The sequence below is a fragment of the Tiliqua scincoides genome, chromosome 7, assembly GCF_035046505.1.
Source record: "Tiliqua scincoides isolate rTilSci1 chromosome 7, rTilSci1.hap2, whole genome shotgun sequence".
Lineage (NCBI taxonomy): Eukaryota > Metazoa > Chordata > Lepidosauria > Squamata > Scincidae > Tiliqua > Tiliqua scincoides.
The window spans coordinates 41,102,404-41,119,686 of NC_089827.1; the positions used below are offsets into that span (position 1 = coordinate 41,102,404).

General features: G+C 42.7%; 1 protein-coding gene across 2 annotated transcripts in view; it reads right to left on the reverse strand.

The window, feature by feature from the left end:
* BCL2L13 (BCL2 like 13) overlaps nucleotides 1-16,111 on the reverse strand; it is a 58,605-nt gene extending 42,494 nt beyond the window's left edge. Inside the window, exons 1-4 of one of the 2 annotated variants that reach the window (XM_066633140.1) lie at nucleotides 15,921-16,111; nucleotides 6,350-6,531; nucleotides 1,922-2,029; nucleotides 683-839 (exon numbers count right to left, since the gene is read on the reverse strand). In XM_066633140.1, the coding sequence (XP_066489237.1) occupies nucleotides 683-839; nucleotides 1,922-2,029; nucleotides 6,350-6,470 (386 nt within the window). In that variant the 5' untranslated portion in view covers nucleotides 6,471-6,531; nucleotides 15,921-16,111. Of the gene's footprint in view, nucleotides 1-682; nucleotides 840-1,921; nucleotides 2,030-6,349; nucleotides 6,532-12,989; nucleotides 13,127-15,920 lie in introns of those variants that run through there. The other variant, XM_066633141.1, reaches the window with a different exon arrangement.
* Between the last annotated feature and the right edge of the window lie 1,172 nt (nucleotides 16,112-17,283).

Sequence of the window (17,283 nt, forward strand, 5' to 3'; positions counted from 1 at the left end):
TTTCTGTGCTACCTCAATGCAATTTTTCTATTATTTCCTACTTATCCCTCATATTAAAGGCCAGGAGCACTCCCACTATGAGGATATGGAAGTAGTTCCAATAGCAGGTGTGTACCCAGGATATGTTTGGCAACATCTGGGATTCCTAAAATATCAGTATTAGCCCCATAGCATTGCAGTATAGCATCCAGAACTTAAAACGTTTAGGATGAAAGACTCCAATCTGACTGCTTTCTAATATGCAAGATACTTAGGGCCCAATCCTATCCAACTTTCCAGTACTGGTGCAGCCGCAATGCAGCCTGGAGGTAAGGGAATAAATGTTCCCTAACATTGCATAGACCTCTGTGACTGCCTCCCCACCAAAGGATGCAGCAAACACCCCATTGGCATAGCTGCACCAGCCCTGGAAAATTGGATAGGATTAGGCCCTTATTTATTTACAACTATCAGCATAAACAGATGCACTGAAGTGTATTGTTTTCACATGACAAATCTATATTCACAACTTTCAAAGATGGAAACAGCTTACTCATATCACACATCAAAAAGCAACTGTGCGTCTGAGGGAAAGTGACAATAGTTGAAAAAGAAATTCTACCAAACAGCATTCACAGTATCATAATTGTGAGAATTTTAAGAACAAGTACCTTCCTGCTGAGCAAAGCAAATGAGAACTCACTTGCTAAGTAGAATCTCTAATGCCTTTTGAAGTGGTTCTTTCAATTCTTGAGATACTTTCTGTCCAAGATGAGCTAAACAATCTTCTATTGAAGTCTCTGGGTTAGCAGGACTAAATACTGGAGATGTGTGGCAGTCAAATCCTGTGCTGGTGAAGGCTGAACAACAAAGAGTAACAAAAAATTTCTTATTACTAGTAGTGACATGGAATCCCTATTAATAAATGAATTCCTATTTCAGGAATATAATCCAAGATGGCACACAGAATGAGGTAGATTCTGAACAGACATCAATACTCCTTTGCCTTCCATTCAAAGTAAACCAGATATAAAAGCCCTAAACTTTGACTGGGTCATGTTCCCAAGTGTACAATTACATTTGTGTACAATTGTGTAAGTGTACAATTAATATTAAAAAGTGTACAATTAATGTACAATTGTACATTATAAATGTACAGTGTACAAAGTGTACAATTACATTTGTGTACAATTGTGTAAGTGTACAATTAATATTAAAAAGTGTACAATATTAAATACTGTGATTATCAACAGAGTAAGTTATCAAATAACACTTGGACAGGATAGGCTACAAGTCTAAATGAATACAAATTTCTAAGATGCAATTTGCATTTAAGCAATCATTCACCTGCAGAAAAAAGTCTGATTTATAAGTATGTGTTTGAAAAAAATTTTGTTTTGCAGATTTTCTGATTTTAAAAAATGAAAAAGGTAGAAAGCAATGTTATCTGTTTTTTATTCTCATTCCAAGTTCTCATTTTTATTAATTTTAAATGCTTTAAAAGTGTACTAAGTAGGTGATATACTATCAGCAGATGCAGTCACAGAATTACATTTCTATTTGTATTGTATTTCTAACTGTATTTCTAACTGGAATTGTATTTCTAACTGGAAAGTAAACTACTTTAATTTCTGGAAAATATCTTAAACACCAAAATGCAGTGTCTTGTGTTTTTTAAGTCATTATTAACAAAACCCCTCTATTTTCTAAAGAACTCTATTTGTTCTAGAAAACAAAACTGAATCTCATCCAAAATATTTCAAAAAAAAGCTAAATTTGCTACATTGCATTTTAATTTCTAAATTATTACATTCAAGTCATCATTGAATTCATGATGCTTTTCTTCTAAAAATGAGGATCTGGGATGCCTCAGTAATAATGATAATTTTTGGCTCAAACATCATTAGTAACTCAAGAAGAAAGTTCATTAACATGCACAGACCTTCCAAAATTTCTTCATCAAGGCGTTTCAATTCCTCCTCAATTTCTGCTTTAACCTTTCCCAGGATTTCCTTATCTAAAACTTGTGAGACCATAGATGGATCAGTAACTGAAATAAACCAAAGAGTTCAGATAAGAGGATGGCCTCTCACAACATGCATAACAAATATTAACCAACATAAAAACATGTATAGTGCTAGCCATGTGAAGTGCAAAGTGCAATACACACACACACCCCAAGAAGGCTGGACTGAGTATATATATAGCACAGTTGCATCGTGGTCATACTGTCCTCACACATAAGACACCACTTGTTAGGAAGAAAAAACCTAAAAGAAAAAACACTAAGCAAAAAAACAAACTATTTTTAAAAAAATAAAATGAGATTTTGGAATGCACATACTAATCAGAATGAACCAGAAGAAGTACTAATATTCTAAGCCAGGGGTGCCCAAACCCTGGCCCTGGGGCCACTTGCGGCCCTTGAGGCCTCTCAATGCGGCCCTCAGGGAACCCCCCGTCTCCAATGAGCCTCTGGCCCTCCTGAGATTTGTTGGAGCCCACTCTGGCCTGACGCAACTGATCTCGGCGTGAGGGCGACTGTTTGACCTCTCATGTCAGCTGTGAGATGAGGGCTCCCTCCACTGATTGCTGTTTCACGTCTGTGATTCAGCAGTGACAGCAAAGGAAAGGCTAGCCTTGCTTTGTGCAAGGGCTTTTATAGGCCTTGAGCTATCGCAAGACCTTCATTCATTCATTCAAGTTCATCTTTAATATATTCATTTATGTAAAATTATGTAAATTTATTCAAATTTTAAATGTAAATTAATTCTTTTTTCCTGGCCCCCGACACAGTGTCAGAGAGCTGATGTGGCCCTCTTGCCAAAAACTTTGGACACCCCTGTTCTAAGCTATTTACCTTTTAAGTGCAAGTTATATTTACAGTAAATGTTTTGTTATTCCACACACCCAGGAAACAGGAGTTACCAGTTACCCAAATATGCCATAAAGCTTTTACAAGATATATAAACCCACCTCCCAAAGAGCTCCTCCTGCTCTCTCACTTATCTGACAGGGCTTTATCTGTCCGGCCACTCTGTCTTCTTTCTTCTTCACAAGGGCCCTCTAGGAATGGAGACATCCCACTTTTTTCCTCACAAAGCCTTCGTGAAGAAGGAAAGCAGACCAAGCAGCAATGCAGAGGGCACTCAATCAGATAAGTGAGCAAGGGGGCTGGGGAGCTTTCGGCACACATATTTAACCAGAATCTCCACCTACTAGAACTGGCAGCAGAAGATTCAGGTTAACTGAGCTTGTTGCTCAACATAACTTTTACTGTACAGTTAAATAATCAAAATGAATCATATCAATCTACTTGGGTATCTCTCATTACTACTTTGATATTTATGTTGTGCTATTTGTTTGCGTACATATAACTGACTTGTTTCTTTACAAAGATGAAAAATTTATATAAATACATTAATTTTTTAAAAGGTTGCAGTGAATTCTTGAGGGTGGGGTGGATATGTTACCTTAACCCTTGGGTGCAAGCCAATTATTTTATTTTTAAAAATTTGTAGAACACCTTTTCTCCCATAGGTGACTAACAATTTCCTAACAATCACCTAACAAATAGGTGACTAACAATTTCAATTCCCTCACTTTCCCACTCCACATCCATTTTACTGTTTGTTGTTTTTACTGACACTTAAACACCGTTTCAACTGCTGTCTTCAAGTGCTTTCAACAATAGACTTAACTGATAGAGTCATAAAGCCTCCCTGACTTCTGATTACAGGTGGGAAAATAGCCTGTAGAAAACAGGCAGTTCTTCGGTTTTTTCTTTTCTTTTCTCATATATTTTTTGTTTTTATGTTTATTGTTTTTCTTTTTAATATTATAAATAAAATAAATATATCTACCAAAAAAAGAGAAACAGGCAGTTATCTGATCCCAGTGTTGGAGAACTGCCTGCTGAAAACATATGGCGAAGTCCAGCATTTTAGCATAGCTGTGATTAGTCAACAAAGTGTTCTTTCCCCTAAAAAAAGGCAACAGGAAAGACAGATGCTTTCCTTCTCTAGACAGAGGTTTTGCTTTTTGTTTTTGTTTTCTAATTGCTCTATATGTGCTGAACAGTCTGAAGAAGTGATCCTGGAAGGTAAAAGGGTCATTTGGGGATGCGTTTAAGGGTTTACTTTTTTCTCTGTTTCACAACCTTTGTTTTATGAGGGGAAGAAATGGAGATTTGACACTGCATCCAAAGCACACAAACCAGTTTGTTGTTGGTATACCCTATGTTTTACCAGTTCTAGATATAACAATAAATCTGTTTCCGCTAACCACAGTTCATCAACAATTAAGGATCAGGTCCTGGTAACTTTTACACAATGAAAACTCAAGCACAGAATCTGAATAGATTTCACATAAGTTTTGCCCTTTAGAACTGAAAACAAGCTTGTTAGAAGAACACCTGTTCCCACAGCGCTTGTATGATAATGAACACTCATGACAAGCTGTCATACTTGATAAGAAACCATGCTGAAAAAGCGAGGAAAAAAACTTCAGGCCTTTCAGTGCACAAAGATTAGATAGCTAATCTTGCTTTCCATTTCATTTACACATCCAATGTTGCAGAAATTCAGCATTTATGTAACATACAATAGTTAATAGTGCTAATGGATAGAAGACTCCAGTCTAGTTCCATAGCTCTACTGGAGGAAACACAATAAAAATTAACTGATTTTGAGCTTGCCCAGATCATTATAAAACAATAGGAAATAACATGTCCAATTTCAGAGACTGGTTTAGTACAACAGTATAATCATAGAGAAGGCTTTTCCTTCAGTTTAGTATACTTATATAGAAGGCTTTTGCATCTGTTTTAACTACAGGCAGGCCGCCTTATTTGCAGGGGTTCCATTCTGGAACCCCCAGTGGTTAAGTGAAGTAGAGGATATGGGCAAACACCTCCCACACCGGAGCAGAGGGGAGGTCCACTCTCCTTGCCTTCAGAGGGTCCTCTGAGCTCAGCCAAGGCCACAAATGGATGTCCACAGTCCCTGCTGGGCTCAGACTGAGCCCTAGAGGCAAGAAGTGGCCACTTCCAGTTTTTACAAAACAAAACAGAAGTGACATTTTTCACCTCTAGGACTCAGTCTGACCCAGCAGAGGTTGTGGACAGATGCCTGAAGCCTCTGCTGGACTCACAGGACCCTCCAATGTCAAGAGGAGCAGAGCTCCCCTCAGCTCTGGAGGGAATGCGCCCGGGGATAACTGAATCCACGGAGGCCTCCCATATTTCCCTCTCTACCCTCAAAGCGCACCTGTAGAAAAAACCTAAAGTATCAGTTTTAACATAAAGCATGTTGCTCTCAACTGAAACATTCTGGTCAGTTCAAGAGCAGCACTGCCATACTCACTAAGCCAAGTTCAGACACTAACAGTTTCTTAGAATATTTATCTTATAGTAAAAGCAGAGAAAACTCTGTATTGTCATTAGTACTTCAAACTAGTTTGTCAAGTCCTTAGATACCGAAATCCACAGATGCTGGAGTCTGCGGAGGGGGTGGTGGTACCACAAATTACTCATGTTTGGGCAGTGCCAGGCCCACTGGAGGCTGTACCAGGCCTGCAGCCCACACCATGGACCTCCTCAGGCTACCAGGATGCAACCAGAAGCTTGGTTGTGGTTTGCAACTTCGATTTCTGGTTGGCTCATGGGCCCTCCCATGGCTCAGAACACCTCCCAAATGTGATAGACATTACAGACACAAACCATTAAGTGGCTTCCGGGCATGACTTGGAGCCCTTCTGAGGCTCCTAGAGTGGATCACGGGCCTCTCCACGCCTTAGAACATCTCCTGGTCATGACCAGAAGCAGCTTATGATCGCATTCTGGATATCCTCTGAGGCATTCCACCATGGGTGGTGGAATCAGTGAATACAGAGCTTGCAGATACTGAGGGTTCACTGTAGTCTCAATTTAAGAATGAGAAACCAGCATAACATTTTTTATTGTGAAAATTCTCGTTAGTTATCATGACCCACCTAATAACTTAGATATTACCTACATACCTAACATTTGCCTAGAATTCTAACATCTAGAATTGGTATGAAACTAAACTGATTATGAATATATAGAACAGTCTATTGTATGTGAACTGTGCCATAGCAAACCAGATCTGCAACAAAAAACCCAACCTCTTGAAAAACACTCAGTATCACTTTAATATTAAACACAGGCAAAGAGACAGTGATATTTCAGCCAGTCACCCTATAAAGCATCTTGTGTCCAACAATGCATTATGTTTTTCATTTAACAAAAATTTCTATAAAAGTTTCAGCACACTTTTACATTTTCAACAACATATAAACAAGTTATCTTTTGGCAAATTGTTGCTTGACGTAACATAATAAACTATGTTACCTGGAGCTAATGAAGAGAGCTGCTCCTGGGGCTTTTCCTGTGACAAGAGACCCAAATAGCTGAGGACAACATACTTTGTTTCATAGTGAAAGCCTACAGGCACAGCAGTAGAGGATGCCATTTGGTTGACTTCCAGTGTACGAAAAGATTATGGGATCTTTTCCTCTGCTCAATATCTCAAACTGAAAGATCAAAATTAAAAAGTTATTTAGAAGCATGCTCAAGTATTCACACAAGAGCAATTATGCCAGTATATATTCACTAAAGGATCATGTTTGTATACTGTAGCAATACATTAAAACAGTCCAGCACTTTTTTAATGCTATCAAATCCCAAGGATGACCATACCAAGAGGTTTATTTCATGTTTGCCAAAATCATAGATGCCGACTATATACATATTTAATAGTAGTTCCAAGTACAATCTTCTTCCACAACAAACCTAATCATCCCAAGCCATTCTGAGGTAACATTTAGCAAAGGGGTGGGGCCTTGGCATAACCAGGAAGAGACTGCAGGCAGCTCAGAAGACTGCCTGCAGCCCTGAAAATGCAACAGATTTGCTGCACTATGGTAGACAGAGCTATTTCTGGTTTTTACCTTCACTTTTGAAACCTTTTTAAAGTTTAGGGATCATGGGATCTGAGGTATCCAGGGTGGGGGGTCCAGAATAGATCCCCTGAGGTTACAGGGGCCCAGTCTGTACTCTATTCGAACACTTTAACAATAAATTTTTTTAAAAATGATAACACTGATAAAATACTGCTAAACACTGATTAAATGATAAAATAACACTGCTTTTCACCCATTTATATAAAGCAGATGTAAGATGAAAAGTCTAATTTTCTGGATCCCACCATGTTATTTACTTAACTGGTAAAACAATTGTTGCTACATTGGCCATCTTTCAGTTCTCTTGCAAGAAAGACTAACAGTCTGATCCTATGGTCGGGCAGCACTCAGGCTAGGTGTCATAAAAGTGCCATAAGCACTTTTCAACGCCCAGTGAGTGAGTGAGTAGCATCTGCAGAAAGACTTGTGCCATCCTGTGGGTGCTGCATCCTGGCAGATGGCTGCCAGAGCAATTGTGCTGAGTGTGGAAGGGTGGTGGGAGGGCGTTCTGGAGGCAAGGAAGGGGTATTTCAGGATGGGAGGGTAGCAAAGGGATGGTTCAGGCTGGGAGGTGGTGGGGGGCGGTGGAGCAGGCCTCTGCCACACCCTAACCCCCATCCCGGGCCTGAAAGCCCTGCACAGGGCTTCTAAATAGCTGGCACAGATCCAAGTAGTCTCATTGGGCAGGCTGGGGTGCTTCATGGGACTAAGGGAATAAATGTTTCCTTATCCTGAAAAGACCTCCTACCTGCTTAACTTCAACACTGGATACAGCATGGGCCTGTCAGGCCTGCCATACCAGCATGTGATAGGACTAAGCAGTTATTTTATTAAAGTGAGTTTACTTCATTTATGTTGCAATCCTATGCACAATTTCCTGGGAGTAAATTTCACTGAACATAATAAGACTTACTTCTGAGTAGATAAAAACAGAACTGCACTGCTAGAAGATAGATAATTCTACAATTGAGCTCTTTAAGGAGTTCTCAAACAAGAGCAACTTGGCCTTGGCAACTTCAAATATTCTTCCAAACAGTTCATGAAAACAATAGATCAGCTGCAGCTAAACGTCCCCCCCCCCCCCCGTAAGCATGGGGGTTCTGGAATTGAATCCTCCATGGTTAAGTGAAACCACAGATATGGGCAAATGCCTCCCCCCACCTTCCAGAGGCAAGGAGAGCTCTGCTCCTCTCACTTCTGGAGGGTCCTCTTCCGTGGGCCTCCCAATGCCTTAGAAAGCATCAAAGACATCACTTCTGAGTTTATAAAAAAACCCAGAAGTGATGTTTTTTTCGGCTCTAGGTCTCAATCTGAGCCCGGCAGAGACCGCAGACAGATGTTCACGGCCCCACTGGGCTCAGAAGACCCTCCCCTTGCCTCCAGCGGGAACGCGTGTGGGGGTCTCTGTGGACCCAACCTGTGGATAACTGAATCCACGGATACAGAGTCTCCCTGTATACATGCCATATCTTCTATGGCAGTGTTTCTCAAACTGTGGGTCAGAACCCACTAGGTGGGTCATGAGCCAATTTCAGGTGGGTCCCCATTCATTTCAATATTTTATTTTTAATATATTAGATTTGATGCTACCATTGTATGTGACTGCATTTGGAGAAATGTTACAGATTTGTACTTTTAAGAAGCTACTATGTATATGCTTTTACCAATGATAGTAAATGGAACTTACTCCTGGGTAAGAGTGGGTAGGATTGCAGCCTGGGAATGTTAAAAATTTTCCTGCTTGATGACATCACTTCCAGTGGGTTCTGACAGATTTTCATGCTTAAAAGTGGGTCCCAGTACTAAATGTGTGAGAACCACTGTTCTATGGTAAAGCCTAATGCACAGATTCATTCAGCTATATAGGTAATAAGACAAGCAATTTCTTTTGGGAACTGGATCAGTCATTCATTATCGTTACCACAGTTTGTATCATTTTCTTTTAAATGACTCTCCAGGAAGTCTTGCATATTCTCATAATGTTTGGTTTGCCTGGAATCCTTTACAGGCTATTTCCCAAGGCCAACTCCCCTGATGCAGAATTCATTGTAGCTATGAATCAATAGCAAGAAAGACTTGAAAAATATACTGACATCCCTTGCATCACAATTAAGATTTTGGTCTTTGTGCCAAAATGCTTTCAAACCCTAAAACAAATACCACTACAGCAGAAACATCTAAAATACGACCCAGGAGTCACATCTGGCCACCACAAGATTTTATCCAGCCCACAGCAACTTAAAATATTTTTTCCCAACTGCAGTGTCAAACAGTTAACACATATAGTTCCATCCACAGCACTCCTCTCCATATGGCCAGAATGATGTCAGCTTGGCTCACCCTCATTTTCAGTCACCTGGGTCATATACTTTTAGACCCTCAAATCATAATTATTCAATGTTAACCTCACACCTGACGATAAAACAAATTGGGTTTCCGCATGTTGACTTTTCAGCAACGCCGTAAAGCAATTACAGTGAGAATATAGCATCATTTTTGAACATGCGTAAACAATAAATGACTAGACATAGTTACCAATGAATAAAATGACCAAAATCCTTTAGCAAAGGGGTTTTCAATTCATAGCTAAAAGAAAGGAAAATCTAGAGGACAGTGAGCTATGCAGTACTATAAGAGTACATGAAAAAATCTGCAGTTGTTTCAAAACTATAATAGTAGGAAGATGTGTTAAGTGTCCTACACATTACCATATAGTCTTTTTATTATATTAACTATTTTTAAACTACTTTTCTCTTCCAAACAGGAGGTGATCAAAGTGGCTTACAGTCAATTTTAAACAAAGAATCAGAAGGCACTATAGAAACAAGAGTCAAAGACACCAACAGAGAAATAAATCTATTTTAAAACGCAAAAACATTAAGCCCCAAACACAACTCTTAAAAGGTTTGTTTTCAGTTGTCATCAGAATGAGGGGGAATCACACCAATCTCCACTAGTAAGGAGTTCCATATGCAAGGTGCCACCACAGAGAAGGCCCTATCACTTGCAACTACCAACTTTTGTTGGTAGTTCACTTATAGTCAGAGACCCACTCTGTATAATGTTATACCACCACACTTAGGAGACGATTATGAGGGACCCAACAGTCTTATGCAAAACTTCAGTGTTCACCTTAAGATATCACCTCTAAATTTATATCAGAATTGTTTAGTTCAATGGTTCTCAAACTGGTGGGTAGCAACCCACCTGTTTGTGTAATGGTTCCCCCATCCCTTTAAGGGATGGAGGAAGGGGATTGGCAGGGAAGTGATCTCAAGGATCACATCTCCATGGGGGGGGTGCTTTCACATACATTCAAATAGGTAGGGCTGCAACAGCCTGCAGGAGGAGCAGGGAGTCCTGCGCAGCCCTCCACAGCACTCCCAGACGCTTGGAATGTTCTGTAAAAGCAGTCGCAAAGCACTTCTGTTTTCCAGGAGGTGCTTTGCGCCTGCTTTATGGAATGTTCCAAGCCTCGGGGAGTGCTACAGAGGGCTGTGCAGGGCTCCCTGTACCTCCAGCAGCCCTACCAACTTGAATGTAAGTGAAAGCACCCCTCTTACCCCCTTAGTGACACGATCCTGGGGATCACGTTGCTGCCCTAGCCTCCCCCCCACAAGGACTTACTAAGGGAGTAAAGCTCCCTCAAAGTTTGAGAAATGCTCGTTTAGCTGGTGCTATTTATATTTTACAACTGCAATATAAAATATGAATCAGCTAAATTACCCACTACAAAGTAGGCACATAGGTGATTCCAAAATAACCTTTCTATCTCCCTCTCTCCTGTACCCATAACTGTCTTATCTATTTGAGTCTACCACAAACCTTTTCCCATTGCGCAAATCAAAACCATCACACAATGAATACTCCTCTATAGTCTCTTCAACTTAAATTGATCACTGTATCCTAAATCTATCCTAAGTTTAAGTCATTAACAGCCCCATCCTACCTAAGCTTCCCCACACCGATGTAGTAGTGCCAGCATGGTTTGTGCCAGATCTCATGGGGGAATTTAACAGCCAGAAAGTCTTCTTGGGATAAGGAGACATTCGTTCCTTTCACCTGGGGAAAGCCCCAGCTACCACTAAGGGTCAACTCGGACCTGCACCATTGATATTGCAGGTGCATGTTCCAATTGATCCATGTCAGCAGATCAGGACTGGAAATAGGATATGGTGCACATCAGCAGTGCTGTCAACCCTCCCCTTCCCTCCCTCCCAGGTCCAATCCACCGGTGCCTGTTCCTGCCCCACTCCATCCTCCCCCCAGGCCAGCACTGCTCAGAACAAATCTTGCCTATGCCATCAGGCATCACATCTTCAGTTGGAAAACACAAGAAGGGCCTGGATGGTGAGCTGTTGTAACATGCTTTATGGCATGTCTGCACCAGGCTCGTGGCACACACTCCACCAGCACAAACCTACTAGAATTGTGCCCCAAGTCTACAATCCAATGCACACTTACCTGTGAGTAGGCCTCACTGAATACAGTGGCACTTCAGAACAAATGCACATAGGATTTTGTTGTAAGTTACATTACAAAGGCCCAAATAACAAACTTTCCAGCACTGGCATAGCGATGCCAATTAGACATGTGCTACATCCTGCAATTGGGTGGCACTCAGAGAGGCCTCCTCAAAGTAAGGGAATGTTTGTTCCCTTACCTCGGAGTTGCATTGCCCTTATGTCGGTGCAGGAAAGTGGGTTAGGACTGCGCCCAAAGTCACATTAGTTAAAAGGTCACCTTGCACTTGTTGGGAATTACCCACAAGAATCTAGTTTAGTAACCAGAAGTACAGTATACATTTAAGAAAAATACCCAATTTCATAGTATTTGTATTTCAGTGATTTGAGATGTCCGTAGTCAATGTACAGAGGCTACAGCTCAAAACTTTGCTCTATTTTTAAAAGTCTCACCTTTGAGCATCTGATACCAGAAATGGGACTAGATCTACAAGCACAAGTTTGTAAAATACTATTCATGTATACTGGCAGCACGTAAAAGCAATCTGAAAAAAAATTACATGAGGGAACTCCCTTAACTAAAGTATAAGGGCTTCAGCATCAAAGATAATCTCATTTAACTATAAGAACACTTATATGTACATGTGGATTGATTGTTGCTTGACAAGTAACACAAAGGACTGCAACACCAGGGAAGAGCAACCAAAAGGCTTTGTGGTAGTCTTTTATCTGAACTGTGGTTTTACTTTAAATGTAGAATGCTCATTACAATCTTCCATAAAGTAAAGCTTTTTTTAATGGTCATAACTGGATTACTTTCTGCAGAGATTTTGCAACATTTTCTGCACTTCGAATTCATCTTTTCACATATAAAACACAGCAGCCTAAATAATGTTTCCAATTTGTACAACTCTTAAATAGCAGTTATTAGTTTTAAACTACAATCCATTTGCTTACAAAGTTTTTTACATAAGCACAGTAAGCAAAATGGCTCGGGTTGCAATCCTAACCACCCTTTCCTGAGAGTAAGCCCCATTGAACAAAATAGGACTTATGTCTGAGTAGACCTGGTTAGGATTGTGCCCTCATAAACCTTTTGAGCACATACAACGATATCCCAAGATACAATGATGATAAATACTAGATATGTACCTAAGTAGGGTAGATATTGGGGAAAAGATGTCGACCAGTACTGTTAAGAATATTCTTAGCATATGTAGCTTTACATCTCATCTGAACAAACATTTCAGTTAATATATAACTAACTTCACTCAACTAAAGTTCCAGCAAGCATCCACAGGTAACAAGTTCTAGCATATACTTTTAAACATGAAGAACTGATTCCCATCTCAGATAAGCAGCAGGCAATAATTGAAGCTATTCAACAGAGTTGTTGTTCACCACTGAGATCAGGGAACACCTGAACAGGCCTTTTCCCTCAAGTACAGGCTTGAAGAACATGATGAACCATTCATCAGTATTCCCATTATCATGCTACACAAAGAATGCCTCTCTTACCAATGTTTGAGTACAGTACATACAAAGTGGACTTATACTGAAACATACCATTGGTCCTTCAAGTTTGGTATTGTTGACACTGATTGACAGCAGCTCTTCAACATTTCAGACAGGAATTTTTCTCCACCCTGTCTGGACACTGAACTTGGGCTGTTCTGCGAGCAAAGTAGATACTCTTTCACTGAACTACAGCCCCTCCTTTATCCCTGTATATTAAAGGCACTTGTTAAGGAAGAAAGATCCTATAGAGAAGAAAAGGCAGCCTAAGTACACACTCACAGACACACACTCCACTAAGAACATAAGAGGACCTCTGCTGGATCAAGGACCCATCTTGTCACGCTTCCTGTATATCTCAGTGGCCCACCAAATGCCTTGGGGAACCCCCAAGACAACATGATACTCATATATTGCTGCCACTCCCTTGCATCTGACAGTCAGAGATAGGCTACCTCTAAAACCCAGAGACTGCATATAGTCATAATGATTTGTAAACCATGATGGACTTTTCCTCCATAAATCTATCCAATCTTTTTAAAGACATGATGACTTCACCACATCCTGTGACAAGGAATTCCACAGATCAGCACACTGGGTAAAGAAACTTTTCCTTTTGTCTGTTCTAACTTTCCCACAACTCTATTTTAGTGGTTGCCCCCTGATTCAGATGCTGTACAAGAGAGAAAAGAAGTTCCCTCTATTATGACTCAATCACGTCCCCCTCAGGTGCCTTCTTTCTAGACCAGTGTTTCTCAACCAGTGGTACGAGTACCACCAGTGATAGTTGAGATGGTGTCTGGCGGTACTTGCAGGACTCCTGGAGTCCTGCCACCCAGCAGTAAGACCAGCTACATGACACAACAAACAGCGGTAGGAGGCTCCAAAGCATGCTTTTCCGTGCTTGAAAAAGCCCTCCTGTCCAGTATGTTTCTTACTGGTATTTGTCACATCACATCTAGCCCCTCAACCCAAAAGTTACTGGCAAAGACATCATCACCAGTTACTTCTGGTAGTACTTCCAATAGGTGGATCATGTGAAGGGGTACGGCATGAGATAAATGTTAAGAAACATTTCTAGACTAAATGGCCCAAAACGTTGAAAGAAACTGTTCTAGACTAAATGGCCCAAAACATTGTAGCCTTTCCTTATAAGGAAAGTGCTTCAGTCCCCTAATAATTTTGGCTACTCTCTTCAGCACCTTTTCCACTTCTGAATCCTTTTTGAGATGTGGCAACCAGAACTGCATGCAGTACTCCAGATATGGTCTTACTATTCATGAGTACAATGGCATAATAATATTGGCCACTTTATTCTCAATCCTTTTCAACTATCCTGAGCAAGGAACCGGATTTCTTTATAGCCGCCGCACACTGAGTTGACACTTTTATCAAGCAGTCCACCAACACCCCAAGATCTCTCCTGATCCATTAAAGACAGCCCAGAATCAATCAGCTTATGTGACATTTTGATTTCTTGCCCTAATGTGTATCACTTTACATTCACTAACACTGAAGCACACCTGCTAGTTTGCTGCCCATTTACCCAGTTTAGAAGGATCTTTTTGGAGCTTTACACAATCACTTCTGGACTTCACCACCCAGAAAAGTTTAGTGTCATCCACCACTTTGCTGCTTATCCTCAACTCCAGGTCATTTATAAGCAAGATGAAAAGCACCAGTTCCAGGACAGATCCTTGGGGCACACCAATTTTTACCTTTCACCATCATGAAAACTGTCCACTGACACTCTTGTTCTTTAGCCAAGTCCTAATCCATAAGAGGACCTTCTCTCTTATTCCTCAACTGTGGGGTCTTCTCAGAAGCCTTTGCTGATAGACCATTTAAACTACCAATGAAAATGGCAAGACTTTCACAGTCCAGGATACTTGTATTTTTGAGTGCTCATAACCAAGAGTCATTTACACTCAACATCTCCTCTGTCTGGTTCATGTTTTTTTTCTCTTTTATGTTTATAAATCTCTATGGCCCCACCATAAATCCAAGTTTAAAAATGACTGAGAGTCACCAAAGCCAGTGTTAGCTTAAAATCCATTCTGTGCCCAGTCTCAGCTACATGCTCCACAATAGCCAATTTTTCAGCTTGTTGTAACCAGCAGTTTTCTCTCATGTTCTAATATCCTTGTTTTTAAACTCCTCTTGTTGGTGACAATGTATACCTGTCCACAACTGCATGGGACCTGATACACTCCTACCACAGAGAGAGGTATGGAAACTTTCTTGGTGAGCTTAAGCTGGTCAACAGGACACACCACTGTCAACCATGCTGACCCCCTCTTTAGTCAGTCACCAGGAGGCCTGACCTTCAGTCACCACTTAGCAAGAATGGAAAAAGAGCAGCCCTCGAATGCCAATGGGTGAAGGAAGCTCCAACAGGCACACAGCAGCCAGCACACCCACACTTTTTATACTTTAAAAGTAGGGTGACCAGGTGCAAAGGGGGGAGGAACAGAGTGCCTATAAATTAACCATTGCATAGAAGAGGGAATTTGGGCAGGTGCAGCTCAACATGGAAGGGTTTAAGAAGTGGCACCCTGCCCCCCCTTTGTATCTGCTAACCCTAGTTTTAGACTCTGCTATCCTATCCACACTTTCCTGGAAGTAAGCCCCACTGACTGCATAGACCTGCATAGGAGTGGGCTCTGAGGCGGCTGCCTCAAGCTTCAACCTATCCACACTTGCCTGGGAGTAAGCCCCATTGACTATAAAGGGACTGACTTCTGAGTAGACAAAGAGCAGCTCCTGAGAAGAGACGATAAGGAAACCCAGGCGGGGAGGAGGCGTGAGAGGAAGGCGAGGCAAGGGGGCGACGGGAGGGAGGGGAGCCGCCCCCTCCCGCTGAGGGCGCGCGCCGGGGCAACGGCTCTAACCGCCCACAGGGCGGCGGGCGGCGCGCGACTCAGGGTGACCGCAGGCGCGCGCGGGGGGTGCGGGTGCTCGCGCCTCTCCCCCTTTGTTTACCTGGACGTCGCGCGGAGGAGGTCAAAGCGAGAGGGCGCGCGACGCTGCCCGGGGGTGTTTACACTGCACGTGAGCGCGCACGCGCGCCCCCGCCGCGCCTTTCCAATCCACCCCTCAAATCACAGCCTCAGCCACCGCCATGCTGGGCAGAGGATTCGAAAGGCAGGCAGTCCATAGACAGAGAGATAAAAGTCTCTGGGGGCGGGGCGAGAAGGGGCGGGTCTACGCCAGAACGCGTCACTACGTCAGCAGCGGCCTCAACTTCAGGACAGACGGAAGCCAGCGAGAAAGGCTGAGAAACCCGGAAGTTCAGGTCGGGGCGGCGAGGGCGTCACGTGACAGCCTCGCTCCCCGGCTGACCGTGAGAGGACTGTGGGGAGCATAGAGAGGAAAGGAAAACGATGCGCAGACGGGACTTCCGGTCAATGTCGACGCGCACCCTTGATAGATGCAGAGAAAGGGCGTTGTAGCCCTCAACGTCTCTATGGTGAAACCCCTCTGTCGTTTGCATTGGGCACCGGTGGAGGAAAGCTTGTCATGTGGACCAGCAGTCCCCACCCTGGGCCACCTGCTGCCTTCGTGCGTGACAGAATGAGAGTGCCCCATGGCCCCGTTCCTTCCGTGTTCCCAGGGGACTCAGGCTACAGTCCTTCCTGGGAGTAAGCCCCATTGACTATAGTGGGACTTACTTCTGAGTAGACGTCCATAGGGTTGGGCTCTGAGGCTGTAGTCCTGTCCACACTTACTTGGAAGTAAGCCCCATTGGCTGTAATGGGGCTTGCCTCTGAGTACACATGCACAGGACTCAGGCTGCAAGCCTATGCACATTTACCTGGGAGTAAGTCTCACTGGCTTTGATGGGACTTACTTCTGAGTAGATGTGCATAGGCTTGGGCTCTCACAGCACCATCCTATGCATCCCTCCGCAGCAGCAAGTTCCATTGTGGTCAATGGGGTTTGCTCCCAGGAAAGTGTGGGACTGACTCCTGGGACTGACTCCTGGAGACATGCATGGGACTGGGCTCCAAGGCTGCAGTTCTAGCCACACTTTCCTGGGAGTAAGCCCCACTGAACTCAATGGAACTTGCTTCTGAGTAGACATGCATAGGGGTGGGCTGTGAGGCTGCACCCTATCCCTATTTACCTGTGAGTAAGTTCTATGGACTATAATGGGACTGGCTTCTGAGCAGACATGCGCAGCACTGGGCTCTTGCTCAGATGGCAGCTCCATTGAACTCCCCCTCCAACCCTGAGCAGAGGGCAGAAAGGCCGCAGGCGCGCCGAACTCTTCCTCTGATTGGTGCAACACTGAGCAAGGAGGGGCGGGGCTATGACGTCAGTGGGGAGGTTGGCTGCAGCACGT